General features: G+C 39.0%; 2 protein-coding genes across 5 annotated transcripts in view; both read left to right on the forward strand.

Annotated features, from left to right (window-relative positions):
- tmeff2a (transmembrane protein with EGF-like and two follistatin-like domains 2a) overlaps positions 1 to 885 on the forward strand; it is a 56,673-nt gene extending 55,788 nt beyond the window's left edge. For all 4 annotated transcript variants that reach the window (XM_079617950.1, XM_079617951.1, XM_079617952.1 and 1 more), the window contains exon 10: positions 481 to 885. In XM_079617950.1, coding sequence (XP_079474076.1) covers positions 481 to 577 — 97 coding nt within the window. In that variant the 3' untranslated portion in view covers positions 578 to 885. The remainder of the gene's footprint in view (positions 1 to 480) is intronic.
- A 5,157-nt stretch (positions 886 to 6,042) lies between these two features.
- On the forward strand, positions 6,043 to 18,789 carry cavin2a (caveolae associated protein 2a). The gene is made up of 2 exons (XM_079617558.1): positions 6,043 to 7,272; positions 17,380 to 18,789. Exons 1-2 carry the CDS (start codon positions 6,736 to 6,738, stop codon positions 18,253 to 18,255), a joined length of 1,413 nt encoding a protein of 470 aa, XP_079473684.1. The 5' UTR covers positions 6,043 to 6,735; the 3' UTR covers positions 18,256 to 18,789.
- The last annotated feature ends 23 nt before the right edge of the window (positions 18,790 to 18,812 follow it).

Consider the following 18,812-nt stretch of genomic DNA (forward strand, 5'->3'; position numbering starts at 1 on the left):
TCTTCAGTCTACATACACAACAAAAATATTAAACAGCACAGTTGGTTTCAACTTTTCGAGGACCAAATCATCATATTAGAGTGATTTCTGAAGGATCATGTTACACAGAAGACTGGAGTAATGATGTTGAAAATTCAGCTTTTCCATCACAGGAATAAATTACGTTTTAAAATGTTAAAATATAAAACATTTCTTTTAAATTGTATTAATATGTCTCAATATTACTGTTTTTACTGATCTTTTGATTAAAAAAATGCAGCCTTTGTGAGACTGTCTGATGAATACTGTTGCAGAATCATGCGTGAAACATTCTTTTAAAAACGTCCAAACTCTCAATAAACATTACAATTATTTTTATAGCAAAAGCTCTAAAATACAAGGGTTTTTTTCCAGCCATTGTTTCGATTAGAAATGACATAGTGCTGCCTGGTGGAAGCAAGTTATATGTACGATAAGGACGTCCTTTTGCTTCCTCCACAGGAAGTGCCCACGAACCAACAGAATCAACCGGCAGAAGCAGAACACAATGCACTACAACTCTGAAAACACCCTGCGCGCCTCCACCCGCCTCATTTGAGCGCCGTGACCGCTCGTGAGCAGAGAATCATGGGAAACGTAGTTTGGACAGAAAATAAAACAACTCAATCTCCGTCCCCACAGAGACACTGCATCCTGCTGGATGATGGGATGGAGGGACGGAGGACGATGGGTTCTACACACGATGCCTTGCACCTGTGGCACAGGAAACAAACAGAGAATTTTAGGACAACATGATAGGACAAGTCCTGTTATTTGGTTAAGTATGGGTAATATTTCCAATAGTTAATTTGTTTGTCTTGATGGGGTCCTTTTTCTGTAATGTAAATAAATAATTTATATCACAAAGCACTGTGTGTTTATTCTTTTGTGGATGATATGACTTTTGAAGGTCATTTCAGGTGATTCTAGTGGGACTGGAAAAATGATTTTCTACCGATAAACATTGCGAGGCTTCGTCAGGCCCAGCAAAATGAATCTCAACAATTATTTTGCTGTTTTGAATGAAATGTAATCATGTACACTACTGTTCAAAAGTTTGGGATCAGCGATTTTTAATCATTTTATTCAGCAAGGATGTATCAAATTGGTCAAATGTGACAGTAAAGACATTTATAGTGTTACAAAAATTCTGTTTCAAATAAATGCTTTTCTTTTTAATATTCTGTTCGTCAAATAATCCTGGAAAAAAATGTATCACAGTTTCCACAAAAAAAATATTAAGCAGCACAAATGTTTAAAATATTACAATAGAGAACAGTTTTTAAAATTGTAACAATATTACTGTTTTTATTGTATTTTGATCAAATAAAATCAGCTTGGATGAACATAAGAGACTTCTTTCAAAAGCATTGAAAATAATAGCGGTACGTTTCAAAATTAACCTCTTAATTTCCACACAAAAAAAGGAGAAGAAAGACAAATGTAGAGTTATAATGTGGCTTCTGACTTACTAGCAATAGTCTAGATGATATACTGTCAGTCTTAGATTTTGAAACAAGGTGTTGAATTAGCTGAGCTATTCAAAATATGAATATTACTGACCTCTAAAGGTCATGTGGAGAACAGGAAGACCCTTGAGGACTAAGAAATTCCAGACATTCCTTGTCCGGGGACTTCCTGTCCTGTCAGACAGTCTGTGTGCCACAGGGGTAAGAGAGAGAGATCCTTAATGAAAATGAGCATTCGTCTATGTGCACAAATATGTGTTTGTATTCTGCTTCCACTAAGCAGAATCTTTATCCTCAGACTCATCAACTATGCAGGAAGAATCTGAAGCCCTGGTGACACTGTGGTGCCGTAAAAACTGAATCTGCATGCAATGTTCCTGTCAAACAGTAAAGTGCAAGATACAGGTACTAGTAGACATACTTTGCATGTTTAGCAACACTGAATCAATTTCCAAGCCACATGAAGAAAGCAATATCTGATCCATTCCAAGACCTTCATAGCATAGAGAAGCATTTCATGTGGGTGGATGAGAAGGCTTTGAAAAACACTTTTCTTCTAGGGCCTTCAAGATCTGAGAAAAATTGGCAAATTATCTCTCAAATGTCTTTACCATCTTCTGCTTTTTTCATCACTGGTCAAAAGGTCCCAGACGAGAGAAATAAATCTGTCAGCTATCATTTGGCTAATGAAGGCTGAAGTCTTTTCCTTTCTCATTACTGTGCACAATCTCTCACCAGAGCCGGAGTTTACATTAACAGTAATATTGTGAAACCTGTTACCAAGATTTAAACAAAGCGATTAAATGCAACACAAGCATAGGCCCCGCCCTCGATCACACCTGACGCGTTTTTCAGGTTCAAAAACGAGAGGCGCCGCGCACAGCACTGACCCAGAACCATAGACAGTCAGAACGAGCAATGCGCTGCGTTTTTTATGTTGCTAGGCAACCACCGAAACAGCTGTCCTGTCAGTCAAGTTAACGTCAAATAAGCTTACTTCATTTACTTTCTGTTCACATTGTGGTAGTTACAGTCCGTGAAGTCGTTAGCTCTTGGTAACTCGCGAGAGCATCACAAGTTTATCCCATAGACAGTAGCCTAATGGTTTATCCTCCATCATCGCAGTTTATCCTCCATACAGTGCAAAGCAAGCTTTCATCACTACAACGGAAGGCCCGCCTCTCCATTCATTCGATTGGACAGTGGGGAAAAAACGCGATGACGTCGGGCACTTTTTCCGCTCGGAGTTGATTTTTTTATTTTAACTTTAAACACGCGAGGCGCAGCGGGCGTATAAACAGCGCGCAGAACGCTCACTGCCATAGGAAAACAATTGGGGGAAAAAGGCGCCTCTCACTGCAAAAAAACGCGTCAGATGTGATCGGGGCCACACTATAGTGTGCTCTGCAGTGACATGTTTCTGCATACTTGACGCTGATAACGCAAATCAATCATGATACAACGCTAGCCTATGAGTGACATCTCAACAACAGTCACGAATAGAATTAAACTAAAGAGAAAGACGATCTACAGACTCTCATTAAAAATAATCAACAACAGGATGTTTTTACGTAGCGGACAGGAAACACTACACATTATTGAGATGTTTTACAGTAGCCTAGCTATTATCCCACTCAGTGCAACGTGCATTCATTAAAGTAAATTCAATTAGGCTACTGAAGCATGTGGTCCAGCTTCCAGTGTTAAAGTGATAGTGAATTACGTTGATATGTGAAATAGTTCCAGGTTAGTGAATTTAGGCTAGGCTATTTGTTTATTTTATTTTAGTTTTATTTTATTATTGTTGTTTTCTTTTTGCAGTAAGTACCTTTTACCTGCAGAGGTCAGGCCTCACTGCACTATAATGGGTGATTATGGAATCTCTTTATTGAAAAGCTTTTTAATGAGATACTTCTCCCAAAATGAGAATTCAGTCATCATTTCCTCACCCTCATGTCATTCCAAAACGGTTTGTCTTTCTTTCTTCTGTGGAACGTGTGTGTGTGTGTGTGTGTGTGTGTGTGTGTGTGTGCGCATGCGCATGCGCGCTTGTTTTTCAATCCCAATGGGGACTTCAGCCTGAATGCACACTTGACTCATGGGTACATTGTGGGGACCTAAATTGAGGTCACCATGAGGAAACAAGCTTATAAATCCTGTTTTTTTGCTTTGTTTGTTTTTTATGCAAAACTGCATAAAGTTTTCTGTGATAGGTGGGTAGGGTTATTGTAAGGGGAGAGAATGTACAGTTTGTACAGTAACCTATAAAAGCCATTACGTCTATGGAGAGTCCCCACAAAGATAGCACACCACCCAGGAGGGGACATTCCCGCGACCTTACGCAACGTTCCCTAAAAGTTCTCTTAAGGTGACGAAAATCCTGAACCTTTACAGAACATTAGGGACGGTCCTAAAATGTCCTCTTTTGTTATGAAAGTGCTGCAGTTCAAGGTTCCTTATATGACTGGGGAACATTCCATATCAGTTATTTTATGGTCACATAAGAATGTTACAAAGAGGACATTTGGGACGTTAACAGAACATTACCTCATGGTCAGTTGCGGATTAATCCGACGTCGGATGTTGACATCAATCTGACGTTGAGTTCTGACGTCAACCCAACTTTCATTCCCAACCAAAATCTAACGTCTATCCGACGTCGGATGTTGACATCAGTCTGACGTTGGGTCCTGCTGTCAGTCTGACGTTGGGTCCTGCCGTCATTCTGACGTTGGGTCCTGCCGTCATTCTGACGTTGGGTCCTGCCGTCAGTCTGACGTTGGGTCCTGCCGTCAACCCAACTTTCTCCACTGACACCTAGAGTGTAAAGTTCATAGTGAGGCGGCAGAGGCTGAAAACAGCGCCACGCGTGCTTCAGTGTGTGTGTGTGTGTGTGTAAATGAAACCGCGCCTCTGTGCCATTCATTCACACAAAGACAAGCAGAACATGCGGGATTCATATTTAAATAGTCTTTTTGTGGTTTAATATTCACAGACACTATATCGCAATATATATCGGCTACAGTGCTACTAACTATTATAAACACGGAAGCGAATGAAAGCAGCTGCCTATGGCTACCGAAAATACCCAGTATTCGGCAGGCCTACTACCATACTACAGAAATGCTGGTATCAGTGGTAATCAGTGTCTGGTTCAGTACTGACTTGGTACCGATTACACTTTTGACAACCCTAGTAGAGATCTAGAGGGAACTTATTATAATGGTCCCCTAATAGGCTATAGTAATGGTCCTATAATGGTCCCCTAATTGCCAAATAACATCCTCCAACTCTTAAAAGAACTCCAGATCGTGACCGTCTTGGAACGTTACCAGGCAACGTGCTTGACACCAGCAACATTCTGGGAACATCAAACTTCCAAATAAAACATGGTCACATCATGACCGTCTCGGTGTCCTGGGAAGGTAAAATTTCTAGTTGTAATGTACGTGTTTTAAAAGAACGACAGATTGAAAATGCTTTTTCTTCGCATTTTAAACCTTCCTGTGGTGGGATGGTAATAAAATCGACTTTGGCAAAAAGTGGTGAGGACATGTACAATCTTGCCCATCCGCTAGTTACGCCTATGCGCAGAATAAAGCAAGTCTTAAAGGTTTAGATTAATATGAAGATAAGTAAATTATTTTTGAGTGTACTATCCCTTTAAGTATAATGCAATGTGTTTTGGCACAACCTATTTCTGCGTATATTGATGTCCGTGTGTGGATGTGGGGTCACTTAGGGTGGTTTTTGCTTTGTTTCTATAATCTGAGCACATGACGGGAGAATACACATACCCCACCAAACTACAACAGAGGAAACATTAGCACTGTTTTTCTTTGCGTATGTGTGTGCATGCAGGCAGCCTCAGAGGGAGGCTATTGCCTTTTTTCTCAGGAAATGAATAGATGTTGGAGATTATGTTTATGTTAGTGTCCTTTAATAACTATCTTACAAATATCTAAGTTATGCATGTTGCTTTGTCCCTATAGATTGTCATTATCCAGAAAATGACCTCTGGTCGAAACAGAATAATGTGGCGTGTTTATTTTTGATATGACCAGATTTCCAGGTGAGGCATTTATTTCACAATGTTTACTTTATGGATCTATGAATGATTTAGTGTCGTTCCTTCACTTTGTTCATTCATACTGTTGAGCAAGATTCAATACTTTGTTCATTTTCAAAGTCTGACCTGGACTCAAATAGCTCATATATGATGCACATGTGGTAAATTATCCTAATGCACTCATTTATTACTAGTTTATCATTATGATTACTGAGCTGTCTGCTCGATGTTCTTTTGTTTATTGGACTTTCATCCTGCACAATTAGCATTTAAGGTATTGCAAAATATGTTGCTTGTTCTTTAAATAATATAATAATTTGCTTATTTTAAATAAATTTTTGCTCTCCTTCTACATTTCTAAAGTGATAGTTGACCCAAAAATGAAAAGTTACTTACACTCATGTCTGATTTTCTGCAACCCTATGATTCAGCGATTCATTTATTTGTAGAACATAATATTATTTATTTATCAGTCCAAGTCCAAGTTTATAGCATCAAATAAAAGTTTTATTTCAGTTTGAGGTTTTTTGTACATCAAGTTAAAATAAATGAAAATGAGAAATGTTCCCTTTGCAACTAACTGAAATAAAATAAGTTTAAGGTTTTTAAAGTTTAAAGTATATTTTTGGTTCAAGTTTTAGTTAACTTTAATAACCCGTGTTATGGGTTATGGGTTACCCGGTGCCATGGCCACACAGATTAACTGAGCTCACTGTCCAAACACTGATTTCCATATTTCCCCATGTGACATTTCCCCAGTCTGAGACACCAGCAGAGATTCATGAAGAAATGAAGAGACATTCAGGTGCATGTACAGAAACAGATACGCCCACATTCCTTCACACAAACACTCCCGTGGCTGTTGTCCAAAAAAGCCTCACTACACTATGCAAAACATTACTGACTGCAAATTCAAGCTGACCAAACAATACTGAAATTGCACTGAGGGAAAATACACACATGCAATGGGACACTTTCACACTGACACTCTTTACTCGCATTACTCTGATGGGCTGGGCTAACTACCACAGCAACCAGGCAGGCCCCTCCCCTGGGTGTGTGAGAAGTTTTTAAGTGGAGTGTTGGGAATGTTGTTTTTAGAGAGGCGCAGAAGGCAGGAGAGTGTCTGTGAGAGTCAATCTAACCACACCATTCAAAACTACCAGCTTTGACTCCAGGATGGGTGAAGACTCCTCTCACGCTGAGCGAAGCACAGCCACCTTACCCAGGGAGGAAAGCACCCCGACGCCACCAGCTCCGGATGCTCAGGATGCTCAAGATCTCCTCGTTCCGAGCTTCAGCCCCAGCCCGATGCCCTCCTCCCCTGTCAACACCCTTTCCCGTCTGGGCCCCAAATCCCCCACCATCCCCACGGCCCCTAGCAGCCAGGTCAGCGCCATCACGGTGATGGCTCTGCTCGACAAGCTGGTGGTGATGATCGAGGCGGTGCAGGATAACCAGCGGAGGATGGAGAAGAAGCAGGCCGAGCTGGAGGGGGCTGTCAGGGTGGTGCAGGGGGACGTGACCCGGCTTACCAAGACCCACGCGTCCACGGCCAACAGCGTGGCCAAGCTGCTGGAGCGCTCGCGCAAGACTGGTAACAACGTGAAGGAGGTGAGGGAGCGCCTGGATAAACAGAGCGGCCAGGTGAAGCGTCTGGAGGCCAACCACGCCCATCTACTGAAGAGGAACCACTTTAAGGTGGTCATCTTTCAGGTGAGCAAAATGAGATCTTCCTACTCTTGAGGAAACTTTAACTTTAAAATGTGTCTGAACGAGGTTTTTATACACTTGAGGAACCTTTAAAGACAAGAATAATCTAAATAAGTGGGCATTTTTAGGCTTGAGCCTAAATATATACTTTATATACAAATATATCTATATATATATAGAGCGAGAGAGAGAGAGAGAGAATATAGTCTGAATGAGGTTTGTGTACACCTCAGGAAAACTTGTTTTCATTTAGCTAATACATTTTAAAGCTATAAAGTTATACCTCAACACATACTTTCTAACTCTTCCTTTACAAGAATTGTGCTTTTTTTGTGTGTTAAACTCTGCATAAATGTTCAATCTTTTAGAGAGTTTGCAATTGGGTGCACACAATAATTACACATTAATTGTAAAGAAAGTTAGATTTCAGTGTTTTTTCCTGGATTTAGTTGTGTGTAACAGGAACAGGACACCTGTGCAGTAATGTATCATGAATGAAACTGAAGTGCTTGGGAAGTCTTCCTGTGACTGCAGCTGGGATGAAAAGTTTGTGTGTGAGCATTTTAAAAACGTGTACTGTTACAGTATGCATGTGAATGGGTGTTGTAGCTGATCTTGAGCTTCCTGCAAAACTCTCACATTCTTCATCATCCATTACCTTAAAGCTCAAAGGTCACTTTGTTTACAATGGGTGCATGTGTAAAAAGCCTCGCCTTACAAATAAATGTAAAACAAACTGAGATTGTAAAGTCGTCTGGCTAAACCAGCTTTGTGACCTGTGCTTTAGTTTGCTACTTTGCTCTAATCTTTTGGTGAGGTGTTTTGTATGTTCAGGTAATGCAATTTTACACACTCAGGAAGTGCTATTATACTTTATGCCGGTTGGTTAATGTAAAGGGTGCGTCGTGTGGATTTAAGCAACTGCGTGGGGCTCATGCTTTTAGAATAGTATTCTTATCTGATTGCCCTGGAGCGAGCCACATGCAGCTTTACATGCTGGGACACTGATCTTTAACTTGTAGAAGCAGGTAGAGGCATTTCTTAGGGGTGTTCGAGGTCTGCTTTTCAAAATTAGTTCTGGGAATCAGTTTTCCTGAGGCTAATGTTATTCAATAGCAGAATGAGCTAAATGTCAAAGCGAGTGTTTGAACCTCAATAGGTATGAAAGCACATACTTTTATCTAGCTCCTTTGAGACTAATATCCTGATCCATCGTGTCAACACCTGATCATTTATGAAGCATAAAATGTCAAATGGTTTCATTTTTTGGACAAAACACTGAGGTGAACAGATTTTTAGACTTAGCATGCTAATTCAAAATGATTAATTTTATAGGAACTTTTCAGGATATTTCTTTTAATAAGCTCTTTTGATAAGAGCAATCTATCAGTGTGGAGAGAGTTGATTATATGGGTGATGACTCTTGAATAATCCAGCTGTCAGAGAGGAAGCCCATGAGGCTGAACAGTGTGACTAATGGTTGATCCCAAGTCTTAACCGTTCCCTTTGCGATCGCTGGCAGCAGGTGATTTTCTAAAGTGATAATCATCCTGTATTCAGCCTGTTAAAACACTTTGGCATGAGTGCAGGCTTGCAGAAAGTTTGCTGCAGGAGATTGTAATATCTACTTTGGGAATGTGTTGGAAGATGAAAAGAAGAGCTTTGCAAGACAAGACACACGCACACATTCACTGGACTAACACTTCTGTTGTGTTTGTTTGTTGTGAAGTATTAATACTTCTATTTAGCAAGGACACATTAAATTAATCAAAGATAACAGTAAAGGCAGTTCTAATGTTACAAAATATGTCTATTTTTAAATAAATGCTGTTCTTTTGAACTTTCTATTCATAAAAGAATCCTGAAAAAAATTATCATAATCATATCATAACAATAAATCAGCATATTATTGTGATTTCTGAAGGATCACGTCATGTGACACTGAAGACTGTGAATTATGCTGAAAATTCTGCTTTGCCATCCCAGGAATAAATTAACATTTTAAAATGTATTAATATAGAAAACAACCTTAAATTGTAATAATATTTCACGATATTTTACTGTTTTTACTGCATTTTTGATAAAGATAAATGAGACTTTCTTATCTTAAACTTTATCTCACAATTACCTTTTTTATTTCTTTTATTTCTTTTACTTTAGTTCTAGAGTACTTTTGGTCAAAACACACTTTACCATGTGGTAAAATGCCTCAAAGAGTGACAGGACAGCACAGGCATGTACTTTCCCTTCTTTTTTGGGACATTGACATGTTTAGCATTATAGCAGGTGATGTTTCACATTTGTTGCACATGTGTCAAGACAAATATGACGTGATAATGATCTTTCATTCACTGACTCTTTTGAAACAAGACATGTTTCTCGTGTTTTTCTAATGGAAAAATGATGTGCATGTCCGTATAGGCCATTAAACAATGGTGTATTGTTCTGTGAAGCGACCACCCCTTTTACACTCTATTGAAAGTAAACACAGAATACAAACACGTGGGAGAACCATACGGCCTCAGAAGTTTGCTTTGGAAGTGGACTGTTGCTCTTTGGTTGCGCATTTGCTTGTTTTGTTGAATTTTTTGGCATCTTGACGATGCTCACCCAGCCTGTGTGGTAATTATAAATGTTCTGTGCGCTGTGTAAAGGCATTTGGAGATGGAAGGTGTGGTTTGAACACACAAGGGCCCTCCGAAAGAAAGAAAGAAAGAACTGCAGTAAACACACTTTGGCGCTGAAGTTTGGCACTGAAAATGCATGTGTGTGGGAGAGAAAGTCCGGTCAACTGCCTCGTTTCCATTAACAAGCACTAATGATCTGCAGTAATTACTAGCTCTGTTTGTTTATGTTTAATGCATCACTGCTCTTTCTGTGTTCTCAGGAATACGTGAGTGTTGATTCTTGAAAAATGTGGTTCTACGTGCTGAGGCTCTTCAGTGAAGCAACTACGGCCTTTTTGTGTTTGTGGTTGCCAGTTCTTGTGAACGGATCATAAAATGTGTTCACGGCAATAATCTAGACAACTGCTGAGAACTTTTGCTTTTTTTTTGTTAATATAAGATATAAATATCAGTTATGAATGTGTTTTCCATGACGTCTAAAAGAAAAACTCTTTCTATACTTATAAGGGATAACATGCACCTTAAATGTCTTTACCAAGGCGTGCAAAGTTTGGCAAGCTGCATGACTGATGGCAAACATGAGGATTTTATGGATAGTTTTAAAACATGTTTTATTGCTTTTATGTTTTTGAAGGAAGGAAAGATTTGGCTGAGATGTTTCTGCAGTGGGCGTTCACAAAACCATCTGAAAACTGTCATTTTTTTACACCTTTGTAGTCGCTCCGATTCCCCTCATTAGTTCACCCTCTGAAATCCTGTTGAACATTGTCAGGGTTTATTTTGGCCCAGAGGTGCCATAGAACGCCTAGGATGATGTAAGTCTGCTCGAGATCCAAGCAATGCCACGTATGATTGACCAAGGCAATCCATCGGCATTTGTTTAATTTCACATAACATAGATGTTTAATCCACAAGATCAGGATCTTCAATGAAAGGTAAAACAAATATGAGTGTGCAAATGTGAATTGTGGGAAAGTGACAGTCTTTCAGTGTGGAAGAAGGGAAACAACCCGATAGCAGTGTTTACAGGCCCTCCCATAACGAGAAAGAGCTTTTCATAGCGACAGAGCAGATTCTGATGATCAAAACACATTCAGTCTGATAATTCTGCACAATAACACTTGGTTATACAACAAAACACATTCTTTCATCAATCAAAAGCATGATTTCCTTTAAGATTTGTATCCATTTCGTGCAGCGGATGCACACAGTTATTTTTGTTCAACAACAAAGAGCATTAATCTGAATTTGATTGTGTTGATTTGATCTCATCCATGATTATATTCTGACACTGAGAGAAAATGTGTTAGCTTATTGCGATCAGTGCATTTCAGAGATTTGTTCTGGCTATTTTACTCTGAGAGAATACTGATTCAGGTTGCAAGAACATTTTATAAGAAAGAAAGAAAGAAAGAAAGAAAGAAAGAAAGAAAGAAAGAAAGAAAGAAAGAAAGAAAGAAAGAAAGAAAGAAAGAAAGAAAGAAAGAAAGAAAGAAAGAAAGAAAGAAAGAAAGAAAGAAAGAAAGAAAGAAAGAAAAACATGACAGTTCAACGCCAGGGAAGAGATTGTGATGAGGGAGGAAACGGCAGAGGAGCAGAACAAATAGATTGAACTGGACGAGAACAATGGAAAACATACTGATGAGAGAGAGAGAGAGAGAGAGAGAGAGAGAGAGAGAGAGAGAGAGAGAGAGAGAGAGAGAGAGAGAGAGACAGACAGACAGAGAGAGAGAGAGAGAGAGAGAGAGAGAGAGAGAGACAGAGAGAGACAGAGAGAGAGTGAGACTCGGGCATGTTTCGACCCCGTGCTGGATTTCTGGTTTGACAACTTGACTTCTCCCTTTATCTCTGAACTAACATAAGCACACACATATAACTGCTTGTTTATTACAACGTTCAGAAATACTTGATTCTGATTGGTCAATCGCAGCATTCTGCAGTCAAATATGTTTGAATAATGACAGCCAAACTGTATATTTGACTGTTGCCCCAGCAACCACCTATTATTTGCTAGTTTCACGTTTCTCGTACGTATCACTCCACATATAATGTCCGGCCTACAAACAGCCAGTCAGGGTTTATTTTGTGATGATGACCGACTGACTGTACCTTACTTCATTGCTTTATTTTTATTCTATTAAAATATGCAAGGATAAACGAACAACCAATGATTCACCTTTTCACTTTGGTGCAGTGGAGCTGAAGTGTGCTCATGCACTTTTCTGCCTCCTAGCCACGATTCCTCCTGCACCCAGCTCAGTAATGTTTGCAAGGGATCACAGTTGAGTGCGGTATGACTCATCCTGAACAACACAGATTTTTGTCCAATCAAATGTTCTGAGGATTAAGAATGCCCCACCCGCTGAGTGTAAACACCACCTGTAACCAAGAAAGTAGCAATGGTTCACTGCTTAAAATAATTAAAGCATACTGGCTTTTTTTTATGGACAAGCTCTTTGTTATGCCCCACCCAAACTTACTGTTTAAATAAGAAATGCATCAAGGGTGAGGTGGGGTGAGATCTGAAAAGTCAAGCCCTGTGAAGATGAAATGATCCACAATACAACGATACACTCTCATTCTGCAGGTGTTATTAGACTCGTTCAAATGAATACAGTCTAATTAGAAAAATGATACTTCAGGGAGCATGACTAATCATGTGATTAATTCAAGCGGCCAGACAGACAATGAAGCTTTCTTAATCTGAACCTGAGAGAGAGAATAAGATGCAATCAGACCCCAGGTAGCTTAGTTCTTAGGACATAATAATTCAGAATTTGATTTTATATGAAACAAATACAATTCATTTCTGCAGGGCAGTAAACCTCTGCTAATTCACGTAAAAGATGGTCAAAAGTCCACAGATGGCTCTTTAAGTATCACTTTTCCATAGTTTTTACCACAATGCCGCAGATCGGAGGCTTTGATAGCATATTGCTTTACCCAGCATCTCACTGAACTGTGTGTTCAAGCCAGTTGGCTGTTGCTTTATACTTATTCTCTCCATCTGGAGCGAGGCCAAAGAATCCATGAACTTCTTCCACACATCATAAACGGGTAACGGATGAGCGAGCACATTTTTGTCTGGTTTGTGTGTGTGCGTGCGTGCGCGCACAACGGGCATCATATGGTCTGTAAGTCATGTGTTTTATGTATGTGTAGAGATACTTATAAACATGTTTTATAATGCATTTGAATAGGGTTAAATTAGAGAAAACGGTTTCAGACATGATATTCAGTCATGATATTCATATTCATTTACCAACAATCAAAACTTGTGCAGATGGTGTAGACTTTTTATGTGTCAGATTTGCATGAATAATAATCATTTTCCCAGAATGAGAATGTACTGTGCCTTTGTTGATTTATTATGTTTTTTTGTTTTAAATTTTAAATTTTTATTATGAGGACTATAATTTAGGCCTAATATCATTAACTAATAATACTTTTACAACACCTTTTTTTGTTAACTAAAGTAAAGATGAAATAAGTACTATGAAAAACCTAACTAAACTAAAGTAAAATAATAAATATTGCTTTGGTAGCTTACTAAAAATACATTTAGGTTTAAGCACTAAAACTAAACTGTAAATGAATAAAATCTAAAAAATAAATGAAAACTAAATTAAATTACTTAAAGTTCATCTAAATTTAAAAATAAAAACCGAAAACAAAAATAAAAGCTAATTCAAAATATTAATAAATACTATAATAGTAATAATTCTAAAATAACACTGCTATAATCGGCTTAACATCTGCTAGAAGTTTTTGTATTTTTGTATTAAGTATTATGTACTCTGTAGTGACAGTCTTTGAGAGCCACTTGCACTTAAAAACAAATGCGATATACCAACATCTAACAGTGACACATCCTTCCTTTGTGCTTTAAAAAAAAATAGTATCATCCTCTATTGTTCTTATACTGTATTTGTCTTTCCTGTGTTTCTTTCCTATGCTTTCCGCTGCCCTTGTGTTGTCTGTTCAGGACGTAAGAGCCTGATCGAGACACACACACACACACACCAGTCTCTCTCATCCCTTTCGATGTTTCCACTCCAAAAAGTCCAGAGGCCTCCAGCGGGGTGCATTAATTATCCAAGCTCCCATTACACACACTGAACCAGGGGTATCAGCATGTGACACAATGTTTTCAAAAGTTGTCTTCAGTCTCCTCCTCTTTCTCTTCCTCTGAGCCTCACAAGCCATTGTGTATTTAGATAAAGGTCAAAATCTGAATGGCAAATGTCTTGATTTATTACTCTGTTACAAGGCCTGAGAAACAAATGTTAAGAAAGGTTTATAAATGAAGGGTGAAACCAACCAAACAGAGAGTCCCTGCTTTGGTTTTCAGCTTAAAATCAAAATGTGAATGTAGAGAAAGGTATATTGTTGCATGAAGTCATTCCCAACGGATTTAGTCAAATATGCATCATTTTATTGATGTTAGTTTTACTAGACTTTATATGACACGGGTACAGCACTGTTCAGACTCTTTTAATAAAGCCATCAAATTGGGGTCGACCTACTACTGTGTGAAATTTCCCAGGCTTATAGAGATATATTTCATGTGTGCACTTTTCATTTGACAAGACCCTCAAGGTATAAACTAATTAGATTTGAGCTGAATCAACATATTTCAACAGGGAATAATTTTACAGAATTCAACTGGGTTTTTTTATATCTAATATCTAAATCCGTAAATCTCATCTGTGTAGTTTCTTGGTAAATTACCGTTCTTGTATGGTTGGCTGAAAATATAATATGAAGGTGTTGCCTAAGTTTCACTCTATTATTAATTATGAAATAGAATACAAATGTAGACATTACCAGGTAATCGCAATTTAAAAGCTGATACTTTTACAGAACTAACCGAACACAGCCAACTCCCAGCTCTGGTTTCCATGTCGCTCTTGAACCTGAGGGGTGTTACATGTGCTCGTGAAGAAACTGGTTTGCCCAGAGTCAACACTGGTTTTTACTGGATCTCCGCCCTCAGGTGATACTGGGTATTCAAAAGTGAAATGTTAAAAAAGATGAGCAAAAGTCCCATCCCTTTTTAGACATAAGAAGAAGAAAAAAAAAACATTAGCCACACTTTTGCAAAAGGCTCTTCTTATATTAATCAAGAAAGACATTGGGATTATTTATTGCAGGTAAAAAAGTGTGAGTTGCATTCCTTCGCTGGAATTTGTAAACCAACTTCTTGATGATGGCACAGAGTTTTGTGCACACAGACAAGGCATGAGGATCAGGATGTCTTTACATTATGATGTTATCCATTTTATCCTGCATTATAATACAGTGCATGTTCAACCGGGAGCTCCCAATGTCTATTATGTTGCTTCTTTATTACAAGTTAAAGGAACGTGTGATTTTGCAGTTCTTTTGAATTAATGAAAGTAATGTTTTTCATAAACATTTTGATATACTGGTTGAAAAACTCTTCATAGCAATTAATAATAGAAGTGGTATAAATATTAAAAGATGTATATACAGTGTATGTAGAATATACTGTATAATCTTCTGTGGAAGTCTCAGGACCTAAATAATTTCAAAGCTCACATCCTCAGATTTTCTTTGGCAACACTATCAATGACAAAATGAATCTCAGCAGTCAGGTGGTGTAAGTCGGTCACCGTGATTTTTGACCCGTTCTGGGGTCAACTTGTTCCTGTCAGAAAATTAAGTGTTAACCCCTAATCCTAACCCATAATTATGCCTAAAATCAGAGGGAAATGACGGATGAATAACACTGATGTAGAAGCACCTAACCCTGGTTTTAAGCCCTGTAAACATGTCCCTCAGATTTGATTGGCTGATTGCAGGAACATGTTGTACTTGGTGAAATCACATTCAGAGCTCTATATGTTGTTAGTTACGTTCATTATTGTAATGTTATGTGCTTTGAGACGTGAGGTAATTTATCGCCGTCTCGTGACACTTTGCAGACTCTGCTCAGGCTGTGTGTGTGTTAGAGGAGGCGTGGCTTTGGAGAGTGTTCTGAAGGGAGGGGGGGATCTTATGCTTTCTATAGCCTCTGAAACTGCTCACCCTAGCTTGAAAAGAGCATACAGTAAATGAGTGCTTTAGAGGATAGAAAATTGCTTGACTTGTAAAATGTTCATTTCCTAGATAGGGACATTGTCATCTGATCTGTTTAAACATGTAGTTGCATATGCAGTTTCATTCTGAAATACTGGCATACAATAACAAATCTGTCATTTAGATGTTTAGAGCTTGGAAAGTGCATGCTCTAAATTATTGGGAGTGTGCCTAGTGCTCAGGAGGGAGCAGGTGAGTGTGCAATAGCTCCATTTGTGTTGTTAATCCGCCCTTCCCTGAGGGTCAGATCCTCAATTTACTCCTTAAGCGTGAAGCATAACCCCTGTAAACCTCAGCAGCCGTGTCTGCGAGTGTGAGGGGAGAGCGGGAGATAAGAGAAGATTCTGCACTGTCTGGGTCAGAGAGATATTTTGGCATATTTTGTGATTTTTATTCATATTATTTCAGTGATTGAATATTTAACTCTTTGTATCTCATAATACATGCATAATTACAAAATATGCAACAAATATTAGAGATAAAAATGATTGCATTCAACATATATTAAGCTATAGTTTACCCAAAAATCTTGACTTTTTTTTTTTTTTTTATGAATGTAAATTGTGAAAAAGGAATTTGGCATAGGTGTGTGTGGGAGCTAAAATAATATTCTTCTCTGTGTGTAAGAGAGGGAGGGTTTTTGAATTTTTGGTGTGAAAGGGTGTGGCTTTTTTATTGCAATGATTGAATGATTGAGCAAATATTTAATTATGCATGAGGTAACATATTTATATGTTGTTTACATGCATAATCACAGAATGAATAAGTAGCAAATAGGCAAAGAAGTGATACAAATGATTGCATTCAACATATATTGAGATATGCAGGATACCCAAAATCTTGACTTGAGAAAGGAATTAGATGGCTAAGTAAAACAAGATTGTAGTTTGCATTTTTTTTTTATACCTGAGAGTTTTAAATCAAAGCTTTTTAAGAGAAATTTGGTGGGAAGAAAAAAACCTAAACCTTGTGCCATTTTTATTGCTTTGGAATAACTCCAAGACAATGCCTCTACATGTCTTCTGTATAGCTGTGCCACAAACAGGTTTTTCAGCAGATTGCACAATATAACTTAAAAAAACAACAGAGCAAACTGACTCGTCTCTTTGTTTTCCTTATTGATGCAAGAATATTGTGTGTGGAACTGCAACAAATCTTTACCGTACACTATGGTGCTAGCAATGCCAAGGCTGTGGTTTTGATTCCCAGGGAATACATCAACTGATAAATTGTAGTGTCTTTGGAGAAGAGTTATAGTCCAAATGCAGGTTATAGTAGGATTTACTATAACAGAATATCTACTGTAACCTTAAAGGGCAGGCATTAACACTCTGAACCTTTCAGTCTTTGTTAAATACATTTTCTTTTTCTCCAATTTCAGGAGGACAACGAAATCCCATCCACTCTGCTCACTAAAGATGGCCTGGCCTCCACCTCTCTGGATGAAATCTCTCCATCTTCACCAACTCCACTCCCTGATTTAAACCGCTCTCAAGAAGAAGGTTTGCATACCGTCAGCCTCTCCTCTGATGACGATGAGGATAAAGGAGCAATGAGCCCCCTGCCAGAGGGCGGCAATGATTCCCTGGTGGATCTGCATGAAGAGACCTTCCCAGGCATGGGAAGCGAACGTCTAGAGCGTTCTCGTGCTGACAAGTTCAAGCGCTCCAGTCTTAAGAAGGTGGATAGTCTGAAAAAGGCCTTCTCGCGAAGCAGCATTGAGAAGCAGATCAACAAGATCGTGCCTGCAGAACAACGTGAGAAGATCAAGAAAAGCTTCGTCCCCAACCACCCGAAGAGCCCCTCTTCCAAGAGCTCGTCTTTCCGTGTCTCGCCAATGACCTTCAATGTCAAGAAGGTGCGAGATGGAGAGCCCGACTCCTCCCAGCAGCCCGGGAGCTCTGCCAGAAATCTCACCCCAGTGGATCTTCCCAACATTGGGGGGCCTGATGGTGAGCTGCCTCTAGCTGAGTTACACTCCCCAAGTGAAAAAGCAAACGGAGATGATCACCACAGCCCCTCCTCCCCAGGAAGTGCCGATGGAGAGGTGTTCGTTACAGATGAGGCAGGAGATCTCAAGAACGGTCCATCTGCAACTCTGGCTAAAGAGGAAGTGGATAAAGAAGATGATGATGACACTGATGATCATGATGAAAATGGGAAGGAGGAAGAGGAGGAAGAGAAAGAATCAAGACCCGCAGAAGGAGTGCCCGTGTCTCCGCCGTCAACTGCAGCTACTGTTGAGCTAACTTCTTAAATATAGTTGTTTCTAGCCCTCTGACTTCCATCTACTTTTGAGACTTTGGGAAGCATAGTTACTCCCTTGTGCCACTGGTATCTTGTCCCCAAGCTTTTTTAATGTTAGCATGTCTGCTTAAATAGCATATCGCCCTAAATTAACCCCAAATATAATGTAACTATAACCTATTGTGTTAAGTTCAGAAATGAAGCATGTTCTTAGGAGGAAATTCCATTTAGATTCCATTCCAAGTAGATTGTGCACAAAGGCCCAGAGAATGGTACAGCAGTTCAGACCACTGTCACCACAATGATACACCAAAATAGCTATATTTTCCTGTGGGAGCCTGTGAATACCATGAAATTGACTGAACTGAAATGCCTGAACTCTCACTCGGCCTATCTATCTTTTTTTTTTTTTTTTTTGTGTAGGAGAGGCAATGTGTGTGCCAATCTACTCTTTCTTATGCTGGAGTCCAGACTCTTTTGTCAGTGTACATAAGATTTAGTATTAAATTGTCTACAATAAAGTACAATGGAAGTATTAAGGTTTTTTGAAACAGTACTTTGTTTTGT

The sequence above is a fragment of the Phoxinus phoxinus genome (assembly GCF_949152265.1).
Source record: "Phoxinus phoxinus genome assembly, chromosome: 7".
NCBI classification, from domain to species: Eukaryota; Metazoa; Chordata; class Actinopteri; order Cypriniformes; family Leuciscidae; genus Phoxinus; species Phoxinus phoxinus.